At 42.6% G+C, this 18,076-nt stretch overlaps 1 protein-coding gene across 4 annotated transcripts in view; it reads left to right on the top strand.

Moving 5' to 3' along the window:
• PAN3 (poly(A) specific ribonuclease subunit PAN3) overlaps positions 1–18,076 on the top strand; it is a 123,321-nt gene that overhangs the window by 91,731 nt on the left and 13,514 nt on the right. For all 4 annotated transcript variants that reach the window (XR_016439245.1, XM_090028315.1, XM_090028306.1 and 1 more), the window contains 3 exons: positions 7,424–7,589; positions 8,196–8,283; positions 17,486–17,625. Coding sequence is in view for 3 of the 4 variants with exons in the window: in XM_090028315.1 (XP_089884441.1) it covers positions 7,424–7,589; positions 8,196–8,283; positions 17,486–17,625 (394 nt within the window). In the remaining variant the exon portion in view is untranslated. The remainder of the gene's footprint in view (positions 1–7,423; positions 7,590–8,195; positions 8,284–17,485; positions 17,626–18,076) is intronic.

Here is an 18,076-nt window from a genome sequence, read left to right as displayed (position 1 = left end):
TGCCAGTACAGGGGGAGCCCGGGATCAGGCTGTCCCTGTACCATCATGTAGAAAGTTTCTGCAGCTGCAAGTCCTGTAGTTGACAGGACTCGCAGCTACAGTAGCACCCAGTGGCTCCCAAGACCAAGAGTCTCTTAGTCTCTCCAGACTCTTGATCCTAGCGATGCCTCCCAGGTGCTGTGGGGCACCATTGGACCAAGAGCCTCTTTTCCTGGGTGCTGTGGTGAGCTGCTGGGACCAAGAGTCCATAGCTGCTGGGACCATATGGGTGTGGAGAGACACCTAAGCTTTGGGACTCCCAGTCCTGGCTGCAGTTGCAAGCCACTCTCAGCCCCTTGCTACATGTGCAAATTAAAGCTGGATAGCGACAGCTATAACATTATTGCATGTTTTTGAGCTCTGTCTTTATAGCTGGTTGGACCTTTTTATGGCATCATTGTTATTTTGCATGTGTAGTCGGTCTAAATTAATTTCTCAGGTAACCAGTTAATCATGTAATACATGTAACATGTAGAGGGGGCCTTGAATTCTTGGATTTTTGTCTACCTTATACAACATTTTTCCATTCCTCAAGAGTGTCTGTGTGGCTGCCTACAAGACTCCTGAAAGCATCACAGCAAGAGCCTCTTCCACGTACAGAGGATGGCATTTCTGTGCTATGCAGCTCTAAATGGCTCCATTGCTTTTAAATGTTCAGTACATAAAAGCTGTGAATCAGCAAATAGAGAATTCAAAGAATTTTTCATACGTGCAACCATATTTGTCTCGAGCATACCAATTTAGAGAGCTAGTTTTTGACGGTTAAAAGAAAAGGACTGTGGTCACATAGCTGTTTCACATGTCACTTTCTGGTGTTACAATGTGGTCTATTTTTTTTTTTCATTTTGCTATGTCATCTGCAAACACTCTTCCACAATTTTATTGGAAGGGATGTGGTGTAAAGCTTTCACTTGACAGATGAAAAAAGATGTAACAACTTGGGTTTATTTTTATGCTCAACACCATCTGTGTGTACATGGTTATCATTTACTTTATAGCTGTTTAGAATCTGTTCCTTGTGTTGTTGCTCAATAATATATCTTCTTTTTTCAATAATATATCTTCTTTTTTCAGGTGGTATGCTCTCATAATTACCTGAAAAGTGTCAGTAGATTAACAGTGTTCACATGATTTTTAAAAATGGAGTATGTTCCTTTTTAATAGATGAAGATTTCTATCTGTTTAGAATCTATTTGTTTGAACAGTTCCAGTTTCTCTCATTCTCACACCTTGCTTTGGCTATCAGTTTTCATTTCCTAGAAAGAACTAAGTTACATGTAACTTATTCTTGTGGAATTCCTGCTGAAGTTTTATGGACTCTTTCAGTGTGGTGTTACTTGCCTGATGGATTATTAGTAGTAATAATAATGCTGTAATAATAATAATAATAAACATTAGGAAATAATATTAGCCAAAATGTACCTCTTTTTCCCCTCTCCTTAGTTTCCCTTGAACACCTCTCTACTTTGGAAGAGAAGAAAGAAACAAGCAAGACTTTTAAAAACCTTTGACCTGTGCTTTAAAATCTAAATTATCAATATTTGTTTAACAACCTTTCTTTGTATGCTCTGATTTATAGTTTTAATTACACTAATATTGCTTTATGGCAAATAGGCCTTTTAGCAAAGGCAAAAAAACCATAAAAAAAGCTCTCTTTGGCAGATAGGCGGCATACCAAGCTGCTTTTTATACAACAGAACTATTTGTTGTTGAATCTGCAGTTTGTCCATCTGTCCTTGTCACAGAACAGAATTGTCCTCCAGAAAATAATTCACCTTTTAATTTTTTTTTCCACATAACTATGAAGATATGAGTAGTGGAGGTCATTGTCACAAACCTTTCTGAATATAAAAACAACCTAAAAGTAATAGCATAGGGTGTGTCTACATTAGATATTTACTGCAAAATTGCCTAATTAGCTCCACAGTAAATTCTCAGCCTCGACGTGTCCGGCCCTATTAGGCCACAGTAAATTAATAAGTGCCACTGTAGTTGTCAATACAAGTACTATCCTACAACAGCATTATTTAGTGCGCCGGAGTACACATGTAGATGCTGACCCAGCTGGCTAGAACATGAGGGTGCTTCAGTGCAGGGGCTGTCTGCTGGCTAACCCTGCACTGGAGCACCCTTGTGCCACAGCCTCTGCATCACGTTGAGCTGGGTCAGAGCAGCCCTAGGCTGTCAGGCTGACTCCCACAGGCCTCCTGCCAGCGGGGGCTGCTCTGAACTGGCTCAACCTGCTGCGGTCCCAGGCACATGGGTAAACATGGTGCCTAGGGACAATAAACTCCAGTGCAAACTGCACTGGAGTTTATTGCTTCTCATTAGCACATACCCACAGAGTATTAATTCTGCCTTCTCTCAGCAGAGTGCCAACTCTGAAAGTACTCTGAAAGTAGTGCTTTAAACGTAAACTGCTTCACTTCTGACTTTTTTAGCAGAAATACCAAGATGATTTGGTAGTCTTGCAGTCCAGAATTGCCTGTGGCTTTCCAGGACTCAAAAGCTCCAACTAGTTTCCAAATTATGAATCTCCCTCTCAACATCTATATGATCAGTACAGAAAAGTCTGCAGTCTGAAACTGGAATGGGGCCCTAAAAAATCTGCAGTCTGAAACTGGAATGGGGCTCTAATACATTCATATTTGGGAAACATTGGGACTTTTGTTTTTGTTTTTAATTAAACAACCTGCTGCTGAATAGTTGTATGCAGAATTCTGTCTGCTGAGTAGCTGGCAAGAGTTTAGCAGGGTATTTGTTGTTAGACAAACTGCAGTAAGAAAGAACTTTGTTCTTATTTTTTCTGTTCAACCATTGAATTTTATTGCCTCAGACAGTGTGATTGAGCTTATCTGGAACAGAAATCTAAGTACTGAACTTAAAAAAATATATTAATGGGCTAGACTAGGTGGTCAGTTAGGGCTTTCCCTGGTTTCCCTGAAGCTTTTTCTCTAGCCAGCCTGTTTCTTTAGCATGCATCCAGGATCGTGTTCTTGAGTCACAACCACATTTAGCTGAACACAAAAAAAAACCCACCTCCTGCCTTGGGAACCACTTCCTCATTTTGTTCCTCACTTTGCTTTAGATCATAGTTATACTTTAAAAGTTTGCACAACTGACATCCTCAGAGCACAAAAATAAAAAACAAAAAAGCAAGGGTGATGGGCTTTTATTTGATTTAACAAGAAATAAATGACTTGCTCACATAAGAACTGCCACTCTGAAAATCTCTCTAACCTTTTCAATCATTAACTAAACATATGTTGAAGTCTTTCAGGTTGTAGTCTTGAAAGAGACAGAAGAATTCCACTACATATAACTAGAACTAGATAATTTCTTTCCTTTCTGATCTGAAGAGGGTGAACATTATCCAAAAATTTTCCTCCTATAGCTTTTGCATCTAGTCTTTTGTGTAATAGTCTAGGATGCCATATAGCACCTTCTTCATCACCAGCAAATGCCTCTGGGCCGAAAAACTTTTATTTTTTAAATGATCCAGTCTTGACCATTTTTATCTTTTTTTTTTTACTTGCTCCTCCTAAGTTTCCATTGTTTTCTACTTTATTGAAAAGACTCTTTGCTTGGATGATGGCTATCTGGTGTGGCATAACCATGCTGTGAATGTGTGAATAACCAGATTGCAAAGCCATGTCCAAGTGTGTCCACTTGACTACATCCACCCATGTGAGCTGCTGGGACTTCTGGGGGAATGTTCCATGGTAAGCTGAACCATACCAAGTCTGTCTCTGTGAGTTACAAAACATGTCTGATTTTGGTACATGGGGAGAGTGGGGGAATTATCAGATGACAGTGGAGGATTAGCACCATTCAGTTGGTTTAGTTTTTGCCTACATTGCAGAGCAGGGAAGTGAGCAGCATAAGCAAAATCAGCACTTGAGCAGTAGCCTGGAATACCAGACAAGCTAAATAAACCCAAATTGAAAATACTGCCAACCTCAAATCAGAGACTTCTGTTTGCACCATAGTTTTGAAAACTCTGTTTTCACAATATTCCTGACAGAGCAAAAACTAAGTATGTAGTGGTGGCTGTGTGGCAGCATTCCTGCCTACCATGTGGAAGATCTGGGTTCAAGTCTCAGCTGAGGTGACTTGGGCTGAGTGAGGTAACAAGAAGTAAATCTTCTAAATTTTGGTGGTGGATAGGTGGATGTCAACCTGGGAGGGTGTGGGCAGCGGAGTCCCCCAGGGCTCAGTCCTTGGGCCAGTGCTGTTCAACATCTTCGTTAGCGACCTGGATGAGGGTGTGGAGAGCACCCTGTTCAAGTTTGCTGATGACACCAAGCTGTGGGGTAATGTGAATACACCGGCAGGCAGGGACCGCATCCAGGCAGACCTGGATAGGTTAGAGAAGTGGGTGGATCTGAACAGGATGCGGTTCAACAAGGACAAGTGCAGAGTGCTGCACCTGGGGAGAGGGAGCCAGCATTATGGTTATAGGTTAGGGGCTGACCCTCTCGGCAGCACAGAGGCAGAGAGGGGTCTTGGACTCATGATGGACTCCAGGATGAATATGAGTCGCCAATGCAACAAAGCAATAGGCAGAGCCAACTGCACCCTGTCATGCGTCAACAGAGGCATCACTAACAGGTCCCGAGAGGTCTTGCTCCCCCTCTATGTGGCGCTGGTCAGGCTGCAGCTCGAGTACTGTGTCCAGTTCTGGGTATCACACTTCGGGAGGGACATGGAGAACCTGGAGAGGGTCCAGAGGAGGCCACTTGTATGTCTGGGGGCCTCCGTGCCCAGCCCTATGAGGAGAGGCTGAGGGACCTGAATCTCTTCAGTCTCTGCAAGAGGAGACTGAGGGGGGATCTTGTGGCTGCCTACATCCTTATCAGGGGCCAGCAGCAGGGTCTCGGGGAAAGTCTGTTCACCAGGGCCCCCCTTGGAGCCACCAGGAACAATGGCCACAAGCTGAGGGAGGATAGGTTTAGGTTGGATATTAGGAAGAACTACTTCACTGTAAGGGTGGCCAGAGCCTGGAATAGGCTTCCCAGGGAGGTGGTGCTCTCACCTTCCCTGGAGATCTTCAGGAGGAGACTGGACAGGCACCTGGCTGGGGTCTTATGACCCCTGCCACCCCCAGTGCTCCTTCCTGCCCATGGCAGGGGGTCGGACTAGATGATCTGTCCAGGTCCCTTCCGACTCATTGATTCTATGATTCTAAATATTCAGTAGAATTTTCTCGCAGGATTTAAACCCCATTTTATATTGTTTTCTTTGCTGTCTTGGGAAGGAAAAAGGAGGTCTGCTTCTTAATAGTCTGAGCAGCATAGCATGCAGAGTTTATCTTGGGCTACCTACTCCTAAACACACTGATAAAGCCAATAATGTTGATCTCTCCTTTCAGGGAGGAAAAAAAGAATATTGCAAATCAGCAATTACTGAAGTATCAAGCTAACATAATAAGCAACTCCAGCTTTCTAATAGAGACATAACATCTGATGTCTTTTTTTATTTTTATTATTACATTAAGATACGTGCTGAGATTCCTTGCCTTGTTGACATGGGTTGTGTGATCTTTCAATAGTGTTATCTCAGTTTGGAATTAATAGGGCACACATTGTACTAAAAATACCGTTTGATGCTTAAGTATTATAATGATATTTCAGTTTTAGGTTTTTTTGTTTGGTTTTTTTGTGCGTTTTTTAAACAGCTGAAGCTCCCAGTTTTATCCTGCCAGGCTTCTCACCTATCTTGTAGTTCACCAAATATGCATTAGTATAGCCTGAAGTAAAATGTGCATCTGAGATAAGGGAGAAACTTGCTTAATAAAGCAACCACCAATTCATTTAGCCATTTATATTTATCATCTTTTTTCCCCTAGTTAACAGAAGGGATAGTGTAAAAAAGTGTGGTAAGTGGATATTACAAGTAAACCAGTTTGTGGAGGATGGCACTCATACCGATTCCTCAGTTGCACAAGAAATAGAATTTCAGATTGTTCTCAGCTCCCACTGCTGGGTTAAAGGAGAAACAGTCTTGCCCATAAAGACATCAGAAATTAAATTAAAAAACATGCCTATTCCATTGATCTCCCTTTAGCCCTCTGCCCTCCAAAAAATTAACTTTTACAACTGAAATCCATAGCTGTGTTCTTTGTTTTGCAACACAGTTAAACAGTTGTTTTGAGCAAATGCCCAGAAATGTTGATGCTTTTCTGGGGAAAACCCTATACACTGACTTGTTTATGGGGTAGATGATGATGTCTGTGATCTTAATGTTCAGGCAAATGCCTAAGAGTACTGTTGATGAAATAAGGCCCTGCTGAAGAGAGCCACATTAATGACCTTGATAGTCCAAAAGCTGCAAAACATGCCCTATTGCTGCATTATGAAAAGTCTCTTAAAAGATCCAATATGGTTTATATTCAAATTAAATTATAGTATCCACTAAAGTACTAAAGTTTTCACTGTAGTCCTACTAGATGCCGCATAAACAACAGCAGTATTTTACAGTTAATATTGAAGAGAACCAGCTACTAATAATATGAAAATTTAAATCCAAAATCAGTCTTCCCTCTTTATTTTCCTGAGAAGCAACCACTAAAACATGCAGTTCACACACTTGGCTATACTGATCTTGGCTCATCTCACCCAAGATAAGCTTATGATGAAGATTTTTGTGTTAGCTTTTTATCATATGTTCATGCGTTCTTGGAAGGTGATTGGGAAAAGTGCTTCTTCCTGTAGCATGACAGTGTAGTAAGTTGGGTCACAATGAAATGTTTGAGGTGTAAAAAAAGTTCAGTGTTCCAACTTTTGGCCACATAATCTTTCATTCTTTTTTTCCCTGATGGAAATGGAATTTTTTAACGTGTTTTCTCTTCTCTGTACAGCTAGGGAATGGGAAATATCCATGTGAAACTCCTTTCTATTGCATGTGTGGCAGAAGGGCACAAATTATTACTAATTGCAGTTATGCAGTGTAGGCTTTTTGTTTAGGAATGCTTTTTGGTTTCTGGGTTGGTTGGTTTGTTTGTTTTGTTATTTGGGTATCATGATATATTAGCAGCCAGACTGCAGTTTTTAAAACTTAGCCTTTTGTACTGAGTTTTAATTCTGACTTAAGATTAATTAATTCTTTATGAATTTGAGTAAAGAATTGTACCCTTTGAAAGTCTATCATTCGAAGATATTCACTAAAATCAAAGATATTCACTAAAAATGGCGTATTTCATGAACTACAATATGAAGTGTTTAGTCAACAGTTTTTCAGTAACTACGTGTTTAGAATTGAATGAAGAAGTATGTATGTTGGTCAGTTCTTTATTTCAAAATCTATCATCTTAAATTTTACATTGTGGCCTTCACATGAAGTTGATACCATTTTCTTCTTTGATATGATAATATTTATTGTTTAGGTCAGCATGATGGACCTCTGCCCCGGCAGCATGCTGGGCTACTTCCAGAGTCTCTTATTTGGGCATATATTGTGCAGCTCAGCTCCGCGCTGCGAACCATTCATACAGCAGGATTGGCATGTCGAGTTATGGACCCATCAAAGATTCTGGTAACTGGCAAAACAAGGTAAGAAAAACAGACGTTGCTAATTATTTTTGATTACTGACATGCGAGTGCATGATAGCTGCAGTCCGTGTGCTAGAACATGAAAATAAATTAGTACTTTGACTAAAATATTTTATATTTGTAGTTGGTATGGGAGAAATGAAGCTGTAGAATTGTGTTATTAAGGAACAAGTCTAGAATTCAGTTTAGAAGAAATGGATATTATCTTTTGATCACAGGCAGTAGGTAGTATGCCAGTTTTTGAACCTTCCAATTTGACCTTAATTGAAAGCTGCCATTTTAGAACAGTAAAGCCAGCAGTGGAACAGACTGCTCAAGGAAGTTGTGAAGTCTCCTTCACTAGAAGTTTTCAAGAGGAGCCTGGATATACATGGCTCATGAATGATTCAAGATTAGCATTTCTGCATTCAGGCAGGGGGCTTGGGCCAGACGACCTTCAAGGTCCTTTTTAAACTTCCGATTTTATGATCTGCACTATATGTTCTAGCTAATTTTGTAGCAGAAGAATGTAGATGGCTTCTTGTAATCATAATGTTTGATATCATAAATACAAAAGGAAAAATCTAAAATTAAAAATTCTAATGGCCTCTTCCCTTGGTCCCAAAGGTTACGTGTGAACTGTGTTGGAATCTTTGATGTTTTAACATTCGATAACAGTCAAAATAATCCACTGGCACTCATGGCTCAATTTCAGGTAAGTGAACAGTGCTGTGATACTTTTAGAAAAGGCTGGTTACTGTTAATTGAATTGTTATTGAGTATATATTATGTACATTTGATATTTTTATTATACTTAGTAAATGTATGTGTGACTGCACACATGTATATAAGTGCGCACACTCTCACTTTTGCTTTGGCATGGTTTTAATATTTGTTTGTGATTTCCATTGGATTTTGTGTGGGTTTTTTCTTTTTTTTCGTTTCAGTGGTAGCACTTACGTTTTACTGTAAGAGTTATTTTACATAACCTTAAAATCAGAATCGGCTGAAACTATGCGTTTCCTTCTTTATAAAAGAAAGAATAATATTAAATTTTAATACAAAAGCTTTTGCATAGTATACTATAAATTCAGGACTTGACATGCATGTAATGCTTCTGCATATTTGGGTCCACGGGTTATGTAAGCATTATCTAGATGAGATCCATCATTCAATGGCTTTGTGTAGTCTGCTTTGCTTATCCTTTTCCTGTTATCTTAGCCTGAATAGTTTAGCAGTAGATGTGTGTGCATGTAAAGTGATGTACTGTAAATCACAGGTAGGCAAAATATGGCCTGCAGACCACATCCAGCCTGCCAGGGACTTTTCATTCGGCCCACAGAGCCCCCCCAGTGAATTGTGTCCCATCCAGCCTTTTCTCCCACAAGGATGATAGCAAAGCTCCTACACCCGCCCCCAACATATCCTATTATGCCTCATTCCCACCCTCATGGGTGAAAGGGCTGGCCCCACCAGCAGAGGGTAGGGCTGCTCCTGCAGGCTTCCCTGGTGTCCCACTCCCTCCTGGCAGCAGGTAGGGAAGCTGGGGTGTGGGGAGGGCTGCAACTGGGCAGGAGCAGGGAGCATGGGGCTGGGGGTGTGGCTGGCTGCAGCGTGGAGCCTGGGTGGGCAGGGTGTTGGGTGTGTGTTGGGGGGGAGTTGGAGGAGGTATGGGGATCCCTCCCATATTCCCCCCATGGCACGCAGCCCTGGCAGGCAGCAGCAGGGGGCGCTCTGCTCGGCACTGCTGCCTGGCTTTGGCCAGTGCTGCAAGGAGTGCAGCCCCTGCCGGGTCATTTGTTTTCCCAGTACTCCCCGCACTTGGCTGACATAAGTGGGCTGGGCCAGGGAAAACATCCAGTTCCAGTGGTTGAGGCTTCCCTCCTGTGCTTCATGAGTGTGGGAAGTGCTGGGGAAACAAACGGCCCACCAGGGGCTGTGCTCCTCGCTGCAACATGAAGCACCGGCCAGAGCCAGGCACCAGCGCCCCCACCTGCTGCTATGCCGCGCACACACACTTGACTGCAAGAGAGGACAGTGTATTCCAGAGCAACACATCCGCACCCCACAAATGCCACACAACTGCCCAGCATGCCCTATGCCCCCCCACACAGCCACATCCCCTCACAAACACCCACACCCTCACCATACATGCACACACCACTCACTATAAACACACACACACCACACCCCCCCCAAATGCACGTGCACACACACACAAGATAAAAGACTAAGAATTTATTTCTGAGTTATTATGCAATCATCTTGATATACCGTACACAAGCACATAGCATGACAAAAATGTTTGTTGTAAAAAAATTAAAATATAGTAAGTGTTTGACTTCTAGTGTGTGATTTGGATTTTTCTGGTACAAAGAGAGCAACTCGTTTCCCAAAAGAAGCAAGGTTCCCTCTAAGCTGCGCACATGTGTGGCCGCGTACAATTAAAAATCTTGCCACGCAGTAACTTTTTAATGCCACGCACCTGCCCCAACCCAGCCACAGGCTGCATCAGGAGGGGGAAGGGGTGGGCACACTGAGATACCTGCGCACTCCCAGCCAGGATTGCAGCTGCAGGCAGGTAAGTTTCTTTCTTTATTAGTGGCTGGTCAGGGGTGGGCAGATTGAGACCCCCCCACAGTGCAGTAGGGAGTGCAGTAGGGGCAGGGTGTTGCCCTGCTCCCTACTGCACTGTGGGGATTGTCCCCACGCTTGGAGGAATTGGGACTTCCCCAGGGCTGCAGAGCAGCTCCACTGTCAGCTGTGAAAGTGACACCACATGCCTCGCTGCCTGATGAGGAGGCAGGTTTTAGTCTTTCGAAAGCATATGTGGGAAAAAGTTATTTCTTAAATAAAAAGCTGTTGTATCATCTTTTGTTGTTATACTGTGGGGTGGACCGAAGCAGCACACTCATAGATCACTACACCTTAGAGGGAAAGTTGACAAGGGGTATTTCCAGGGGGCAAGGGGAGGGTGGTGAAGGTCAGGGGTTAGGTGTGGGACTTCCAGTCCCAAGATGGTGGCCAGGGGGCGGGGCACCTGTCAAGGGGCAGGGCTACCAATGTGGCCCTTGATAGCTCACCAAACCTCGTTAAGCAACCCTCCACCCAAAATAATTGCCCGCCCCTACTCTAAATCAATGGTTGTCAACCTTTTTTGTACCAGGACCCATTTGTAAACATCAGCCAGTCCCAATCCAATAAGTAGTTATGCAGAAAACAGCCCCCAGGCCCTGTGCTTCCAACCCACAGCCCCCTGCCCCAGACCCCCAGTGTATGGGGCAGGAAGTGGGGGGGGGCCATGAGGAACACATGCCTCCCCAGATTTGTGAACTCACAGTGGCCATGGGGCTGGACTGACACAGGCAGGAGCCACCTCCATGGCCCAGCAAGCAGGACTTGGTATAGGAGGACAGAGCAGGGCAGCGAGATTCATTGCTCAGTTGCTGGAACCCCTCCACCAGCCATGCTGCCTGCAGTGCAAGGAGTAACTTGGGGGGGGGGGCAGGGGACCACTCTGCCCTCAGCTTCTCCCACTGCCAGCCACTCTTGTGCCAGGCCACCGCTCTGCCCTGCCACCAGGGTCCAGCTGCTGCCACCACTCCCCTCAGGCCACAGTTGTACCCTGGAGAGCAAGTGAGGGAGGGCAATGTCGCCTGTGCCTTCCCGCCCCCCCAACATGTTATCTGTGCACCTCCTCTCTCCACCCCATAGATTTACCTGCAGGAGCTGCTCTCTATGCTGCCTGGCTATGCATGTAGCACCCCTTGCCTAATCCTCTTCCCACTCCCCACAATCACAAGCAACCACTTGCAGGCTAGAACTCTTCAAGCCTGCAGGGGAATCTGCCATTTCCTGCCTGTTTCTCCATTTTTTTTAAGTTTGAGAGAGAGGAGAATCCCTTTTTTAACTCTGTGACCCTTTCATATATTCTTGCAACCCACTTTTGGGTTGCAGTCCACGGTTTGAGAAACTCTGCTCTAGATTTTTTTTTTTTTTTTTTTTTAATACATGTATTTGTATCACTTTGCTCTTCTGCCCTGCTCTCCTGAGGAGTTTTGTTTAATCTTTGTTTAAATCCTGAATATATTCCCCACCGCTGCACTTCCCTCAAGTCTACCCTTTGTATGCCTCCTAGATTAGAACGACCATTTCTAGTGTAAACAGGTACTGCTTCATAGGTCTCTGAAACTTCACTGTGTAGGGATTCTTCTCTTTCCCAATTTGCCCATGGATCTATCCACAGTATTTGCATATCCTGCCAGCAGCATGGGTAATGTAAAACCACAATAGAGAATTAGACATGGCTTATTTTAATGAAAATAAATGCATAAGTTAAGAAAATCACTCATTCAGAGAGATACAGTAATAAAGTAATAAGTAATAAAGAAAGTCAATGAAACGGTCAAAATTCAAGATTGATTTCAAGAATGTTGCAGCTTTTAGTAGCAGCCGGTCCATACAACTTATGTTGTCTGTACACAAACAATGGGAGAGGTGGTTGACAACCTGGATTAGGATTCCTGTTGATCTTTGTCACCTCTGTTTGCCCCAGATCCAACAACATTGCAAAATAATGGCCACTTCCTATCCCTTTTCCTTTCACATGATGATACAGTACTTCAATTCCTTTGGGACATTTGTGCCAATTAAAAATGTAGGGTATGTGTTTTGCTACGTAGCTAGTATGCTTTTCCTTGTTTCAATAGATGAAGAAGTTTCTGTTAAATTTCTTGCATTCTGGCTATGTACTGTTAACAGAAATAGAAAAGAGAACAAGGAAAATAGACACTAAGAAAGGGCCATGAAAAAGAAATGTACTGACTTTTGCAGTCTTTCATAACAACAGGTATTAATATAAAGCGATGTTACAGTTTTAAAAATATAGGCTACTGAGAAGGGAAATCAAAGGAGTCAGTGAAATATCAGTGGTCATTAAGGATTAAAAAAAATATTTAAGTATTAACAAAAAAAACCTTATGCCTAGATACTTCAGTTACTATATGCAGGTTAAAATTGTAACTACTGATACAGAATAAGCAAAATATTCATCAGATATTTCTGTTGTCTTTTTGGAGTGAAATCAGAGGATATAATCATCCCATGTGAGATAGATGGAATAGCATCTTTTTCTGTCCATAGCAAAAGGAGGATATGAGACAGCATGTGAATTTCATATATGAAGTATTCAGATCAACCTAGATAATTTATACCCAGGACTTTTAAAGAAGTAGCTGAGCTGCTTTTCTGTACCATTACTGTTGATTTTTTAAAAATAGTTTAGTCTTGAGAATCTCCAAAAGATTGGAGGACTACCAGTGTATTTCCAGTTTTTAAAAAGGGCATTGGGTAATAATATACTGGCTAGTAGCTTAATCCCAGGCAAAGCAGTAGAACAGTTCATTAAGAGCTCTGTCAGCAAAGAATTAAAAGCTAAAAATGCAATTAATGACAATCAGCATGATTTCATGGAAGTTCAGTCCTGTCACACAAGTTATCTTTGTGGCAGAATTACAAGTCTGGCTTGTAGAGAGGCAACCATGATACTGAACTTGAATTTTTCCAAGACAGTCAACTTAATACCAGATGACTTAAACTTAGAAAATTCCAAAATTTGTATGTAAGTATATGTGCATATAAAGTGACAGAGTGGTCATGAGACCAGACTTGGGGTTGTATCAAAGTTTTCCATTTTATTGGGATGTGTATATGTATAACCTGTAACTGAATTGTAAATTTAATAATTAACATACACTTTTCCCGTGCTTGGTATGACTGTGCCACCTTTTAAATATATGCAATGACTGTTAGTAAAACACTAAGCTTGCAAAGTGAAGCCCTCAAGAAATGTAAAGAATATCTGAATTAAGGTAGTAAAAAAAAGTTGTAATTTAGGTATGTTCTGCATGTGTACAATATTAACATAAAATTACAAGACACTTTTCTAGAGGACTTCTGCCTTGTTTAGTGTACAGGATAGAAGGTGTTAGTGGAGTGAGTCAGAGTTGCATAAAGGAGTAGTTTGGCTGTAGGATGCTTTGTACCTTTTGCTGCAGAATTTGGAAATATGACAAGTGAGGCAAGACAAGAGATTGCAAGAAGAAAAATTATTGCATCATGAAATTATGTAGATTTCTGAAAAGAACTGAATATTGTATTAACAAAAGTATCCTCATGTAGAACTTTGTTTATGCCCGGGGCTCTAGTCACTGAAGAGTGAGTAAACACTGAACTCAAATCTAGACTCAAATTTGTGACCATGACAAAAGGTGATAGTGTGCCGCTTTTTTGAAGCCAACATCTGTTTGCTTGTGGTGGGAGAACATGGACAGCCAGAAGCTATCCACACACTCCAGCTTCCCCAGGCAAGAGCTTCATGGACCCCTGAAGCCTTGGGAGCACCTGCCTCACTTTCTTTGCTTTATCAGACGCATCCCAAGGAGTTTCAGGGATGTGTATGGTAAGTAGTGAAATTCAGGATTTCACCTGAACGCAGGATGCAGTAGTCACATGCCGAGGGATGGTGGATGTTTCTGGCAGCAGCACAGGGCAGAGGCTGTAAATGTGGAAGGGGGACATTCTATGAGAATTTCCTCCTCCATGCTTGCAGATGCATGCCAGGAAAGTTCCCTGCGGAGGGATTCCCCCTGGCTTGCATAGCTGATCCCCAGCATGGCGGTTGGGGGGGGGGGCACGCAATTTACAAGGAAGGATAGGGAACCCCTATGGGTTCCCCACTTGCAGAGGCTTCTCCTGGTCCCTAACATGGGATGCGTGTCTACACGTTGGGGAGTGATGTCAGCAGACATTGGTTGAGCACCATTAGTTGTCACAATGTGTTCCACAGCTGACTGTACTCTCCAGACAATTGTTCCAGCCTGAGAGAGTCTCAGTAGCCAGGAGAAACCATTGCAGGGAAAGTTCTCTTCAGCCACCGCTGCCTTGGACAGCATGCTCTGTCACTGTGCATTGAGAAGTATTAGGGGAAGAAATGTTCAACTCTGAAATTTTCTTAAACCAAATGCTTAAGCTGAAACTTAGGCCCTAGAATTTGTCTTAAGGCTGTTACCAAGCCTAGAAAATTACAGCCCAAATGTTTTAGTTGGCCAGAATTGTTTGTAGGTAGAAAGTCTTGCCCAAAGTATCTGGCAACCTTAAGTGCTTCTACCTGCACTACCTACATTGACCTCTGGTTTTCAGAGCCATATCTTAAAGTATTCTTCATTTTTTTAAATAGTTGTCCTTTAAGAAAAAGAGAGAGATTTTTTTAAGATGCTTTTTGTTTCTGTAACTTTTTCCTCCTGTGTTCAGGAGGCCATCCTGTAACATTAAGCTTTGTATTTGGTATGTAGACTATTTAGAAACGTAAAGACTGTCCTTTAATTTAGAGATGCACTGATGTATTGGTTGCATATCAGATTAGCACCAATAAAAGAAAAATTAACATTATTGACAGTTGGCTATTTTTGGCCACTGTAGCCAATAATGTCACTTATAAATGCCAGCTGCATGCATGCAGCCACAGCATGAACGCAGCCTGGCAGTGTGGACAGCAGTGTCCTGCTGGTAAGTCTGTGAGGGTGGCGGGGTGGGGGGAGAGGGAAGTAGTGTGGGGGGAGCAGATCGAGGGCCCCACGATGAGGGAGGGAGTGGGGCAGGAGGAGGCATTGCCCAGCCAGGCAGTGAATGCAACCCTGGGGCTGGGAGCAGGACAGAGCCATGGGTGACATGTCTGGGGGCTGTAGGGGGTGGGAAGGAGGGGGCAGCTTCCCACCACTGCGCACACCCCTGGGGGAGGCATAGGGGGCATGTGCCCCTCCAGATTTGTGAACAGGGCAAGGGCAAACTGTGAGCTTGGGGCCAGGGGCTGTGCTGGCCTTTTTCTGGTGGGATGACGAGGCCAAGCTCCAAGCAGGTGGGGGTGGGGCAGGTGGCAACAGCATTGGGAGGGGTGGCTACAGGGTGGGTTATAGCCACCCCATAATTCCCCGCAGTTACTCCTCCCAGTGCTGCCACCACACACCCTGGCTACTCGGAGCCCAGCTATGACCCAGCCCTCCTGCAAGGAAGAGGCTGGCGCAGCTTCTGACTCTAAGCCTGCCGTGGACAACCTGCACACAAATCTGGGGGGCACCTGGGGGTGTGCACCCCTCTGTCCAGCCCCCTTCCCCCTGCACCCCCAGATAAGCTGCATGTAGCTCTGTCCCACTCCTGGCCCCAAGGTTGCATTCACCACCCTCAGCACTGCCTGCCCCTGCCTCTCTCCCTTTCTCACCATGGGGACCTCGATCTGCCCCTCCACCCACCTTCCCTCTCTCCTGCTCCTCCCCCCTCCCCCACACACATACTCACCAGCAGGACACTGCTCTTCAATCTGCTAAGCTACCTTCCTATAAATTGGCTATTGGATCGGTATCTGCCAATATGGCTGGTTAATAATCGGCCATCATTATCAGTCAAGGAAATCTTTATTGGTAAACCTTTAATTCATTACATGTCCTTTGTCTTAATTTACGGTTTTCCATTCCAAAGCAGTATATGTGCATGGCTCTGGTATTGCATGAAAAACTTTTTGAAGCTACTTTACATCAAGATATTTAGTGACAAGGAATAGAGAGATAGCTGCACAGAATATCATGCCCCTTCTATGCATTTGCCATGGTAAATAGCTAAGTAAGGCTATGGGTTAGGTAAATGATGTTTCCTAAAAGCAAAGATACGCACCTAACTAATCAGCTGCTTCGAAACTTTTTTAAATGATCCATATTCTTTAGAAACAAAATGTGAGATCATTTCATACTTATTGAAATAGTTGATATATAGTTGGATAGTTGCCTGTACAAGGGTAAATGTACCCCACTTAACTCTATTTTGCTTAGCACTATTTCGCTATAATGCTCATTTTGAATTGATACCTGATTCCACTTGGTGCTTATTGAGTTTCATTATAACACTTGCAATTGCCATCTTGGGTTGTCGACAACTTTCAGTTTCGCTTAACGCTTGTTTCACTTAACGCTTGCTATTTCAGGACTCAAGAGCACTAAGTGGGGGTTGCCTGTATTGTCAGTTATTCCGATATTGGCTGTTCTCGCTTCCCTCTGAATGTGACTGCCTCCCTGTAATGCTAATAAAGTGTGTGTGTGCTGGTGCGGAGGCTTCAGTGGTACAACAAATAATACTTAATAAGTCATCTGGTATCATCTGGTATATCATAGCCAAAAGATTTTGTCCTCTTTTCTGCCAGTTTGCTTACTCGTAGGGATGGGAATGTGGGTGGTCAAAAGAATCTGCTTTCAAAGCTGTTGATTGTAATGAGAGGATTCTTACCTTCTTGACGTAAAATTCTGACATGATACTCCATGTATTCAAATTTAACTCTCAAAATAGAAGTAAACAAGTGTATTTTAATTATGAATTAAGATGCCGATATTACCTACCAGCTGCTATGAATACAACCTTCTGCTCTGTGCACACTAGATATTGGTTGAAAAGTTTTATAATGTAAACTTTAAGGAACATTTTCCCTAGATAACATGTTAACAAGAGTCTTATTGGACATACAGTCTCCTTGTTCAAGGAAACAGTTATACAGGGGAGCTCAGAGTCTTTGTGGAGTGAGATTTCTTACCCCACTGGAAAAATGAGAGTTTGCAAACTAGGTGGGAGTGTACATAGGTGCAGCAAATAGTTGCATGGACTGTTGCAGCTTTTATTTCAGGTTTCCCTGATCAGTTGCTTGGGACTGATGAGCTCCAGCTGAGTGGATAACTGGCACTCTTTGAAGTGAAAGCCATAGCCATGCAGCTCACCTTAATTTGGGAAGCTGCTATGAATGAAATGCATTGCAAACTGGGATACAAATTATGTAATGTATTTGTGTTTTGAGTCTAATCACAATTGTTTGTTTCTTTCAGCAAGCAGATCTGATGTCCCTAGGAAAAGTTGTGTTGGCATTGGCTTGCAACTGTGTATCAGGAATACAAAGAGAGAACTTGCAGAAAGCTATGGAATTGGTGACAATCAACTATTCCTCTGATCTGAAGAATCTAATTCTGTAAGTTCAGTATAAAATATTTTGGGTGTTGCATTTTATATGATGATACAATTTAAATTGAAAAAAAGTTGAATTTTAAGATACAGAATAATATCAGTGGGAAGATGCTACATAGATGGTTTTTATTTTCAGATACATTTCAAATATATTAAATGTTGTGCAGTAACCAAAATAATTACAAGTTATCTAGGCGGCATTAGTGACACTGAACTATCTTCACTGTAGGTAAAACACGTTATTAGACTTTGTTTTTTCAAAACCAGTTTTGTATGTTTTCTTTGACATGTATAGTAAATACACTCTAACATGTTCTTTCAGCAAGTGATGTGTAATTGTTTTATCCAAAAGATTTTGTTTAAAAAAAATCGGAGAACTAGTGAAAGCTTTTACAATTCTAAACTTCCTTTTTAAAACCTGTTTTTGCCATTTTATGCAAACTGTAATCACATCA

The sequence above is a fragment of the Crocodylus siamensis genome, chromosome 1, assembly GCF_052110815.1.
Source record: "Crocodylus siamensis isolate JL-2025a chromosome 1, ASM5211081v1, whole genome shotgun sequence".
In the NCBI taxonomy this organism is placed as follows: Eukaryota; Metazoa; Chordata; order Crocodylia; family Crocodylidae; genus Crocodylus; species Crocodylus siamensis.
Note: the sequence above shows the minus strand (reverse complement) of the source record. Positions and strands in the feature narration are given on the sequence as shown.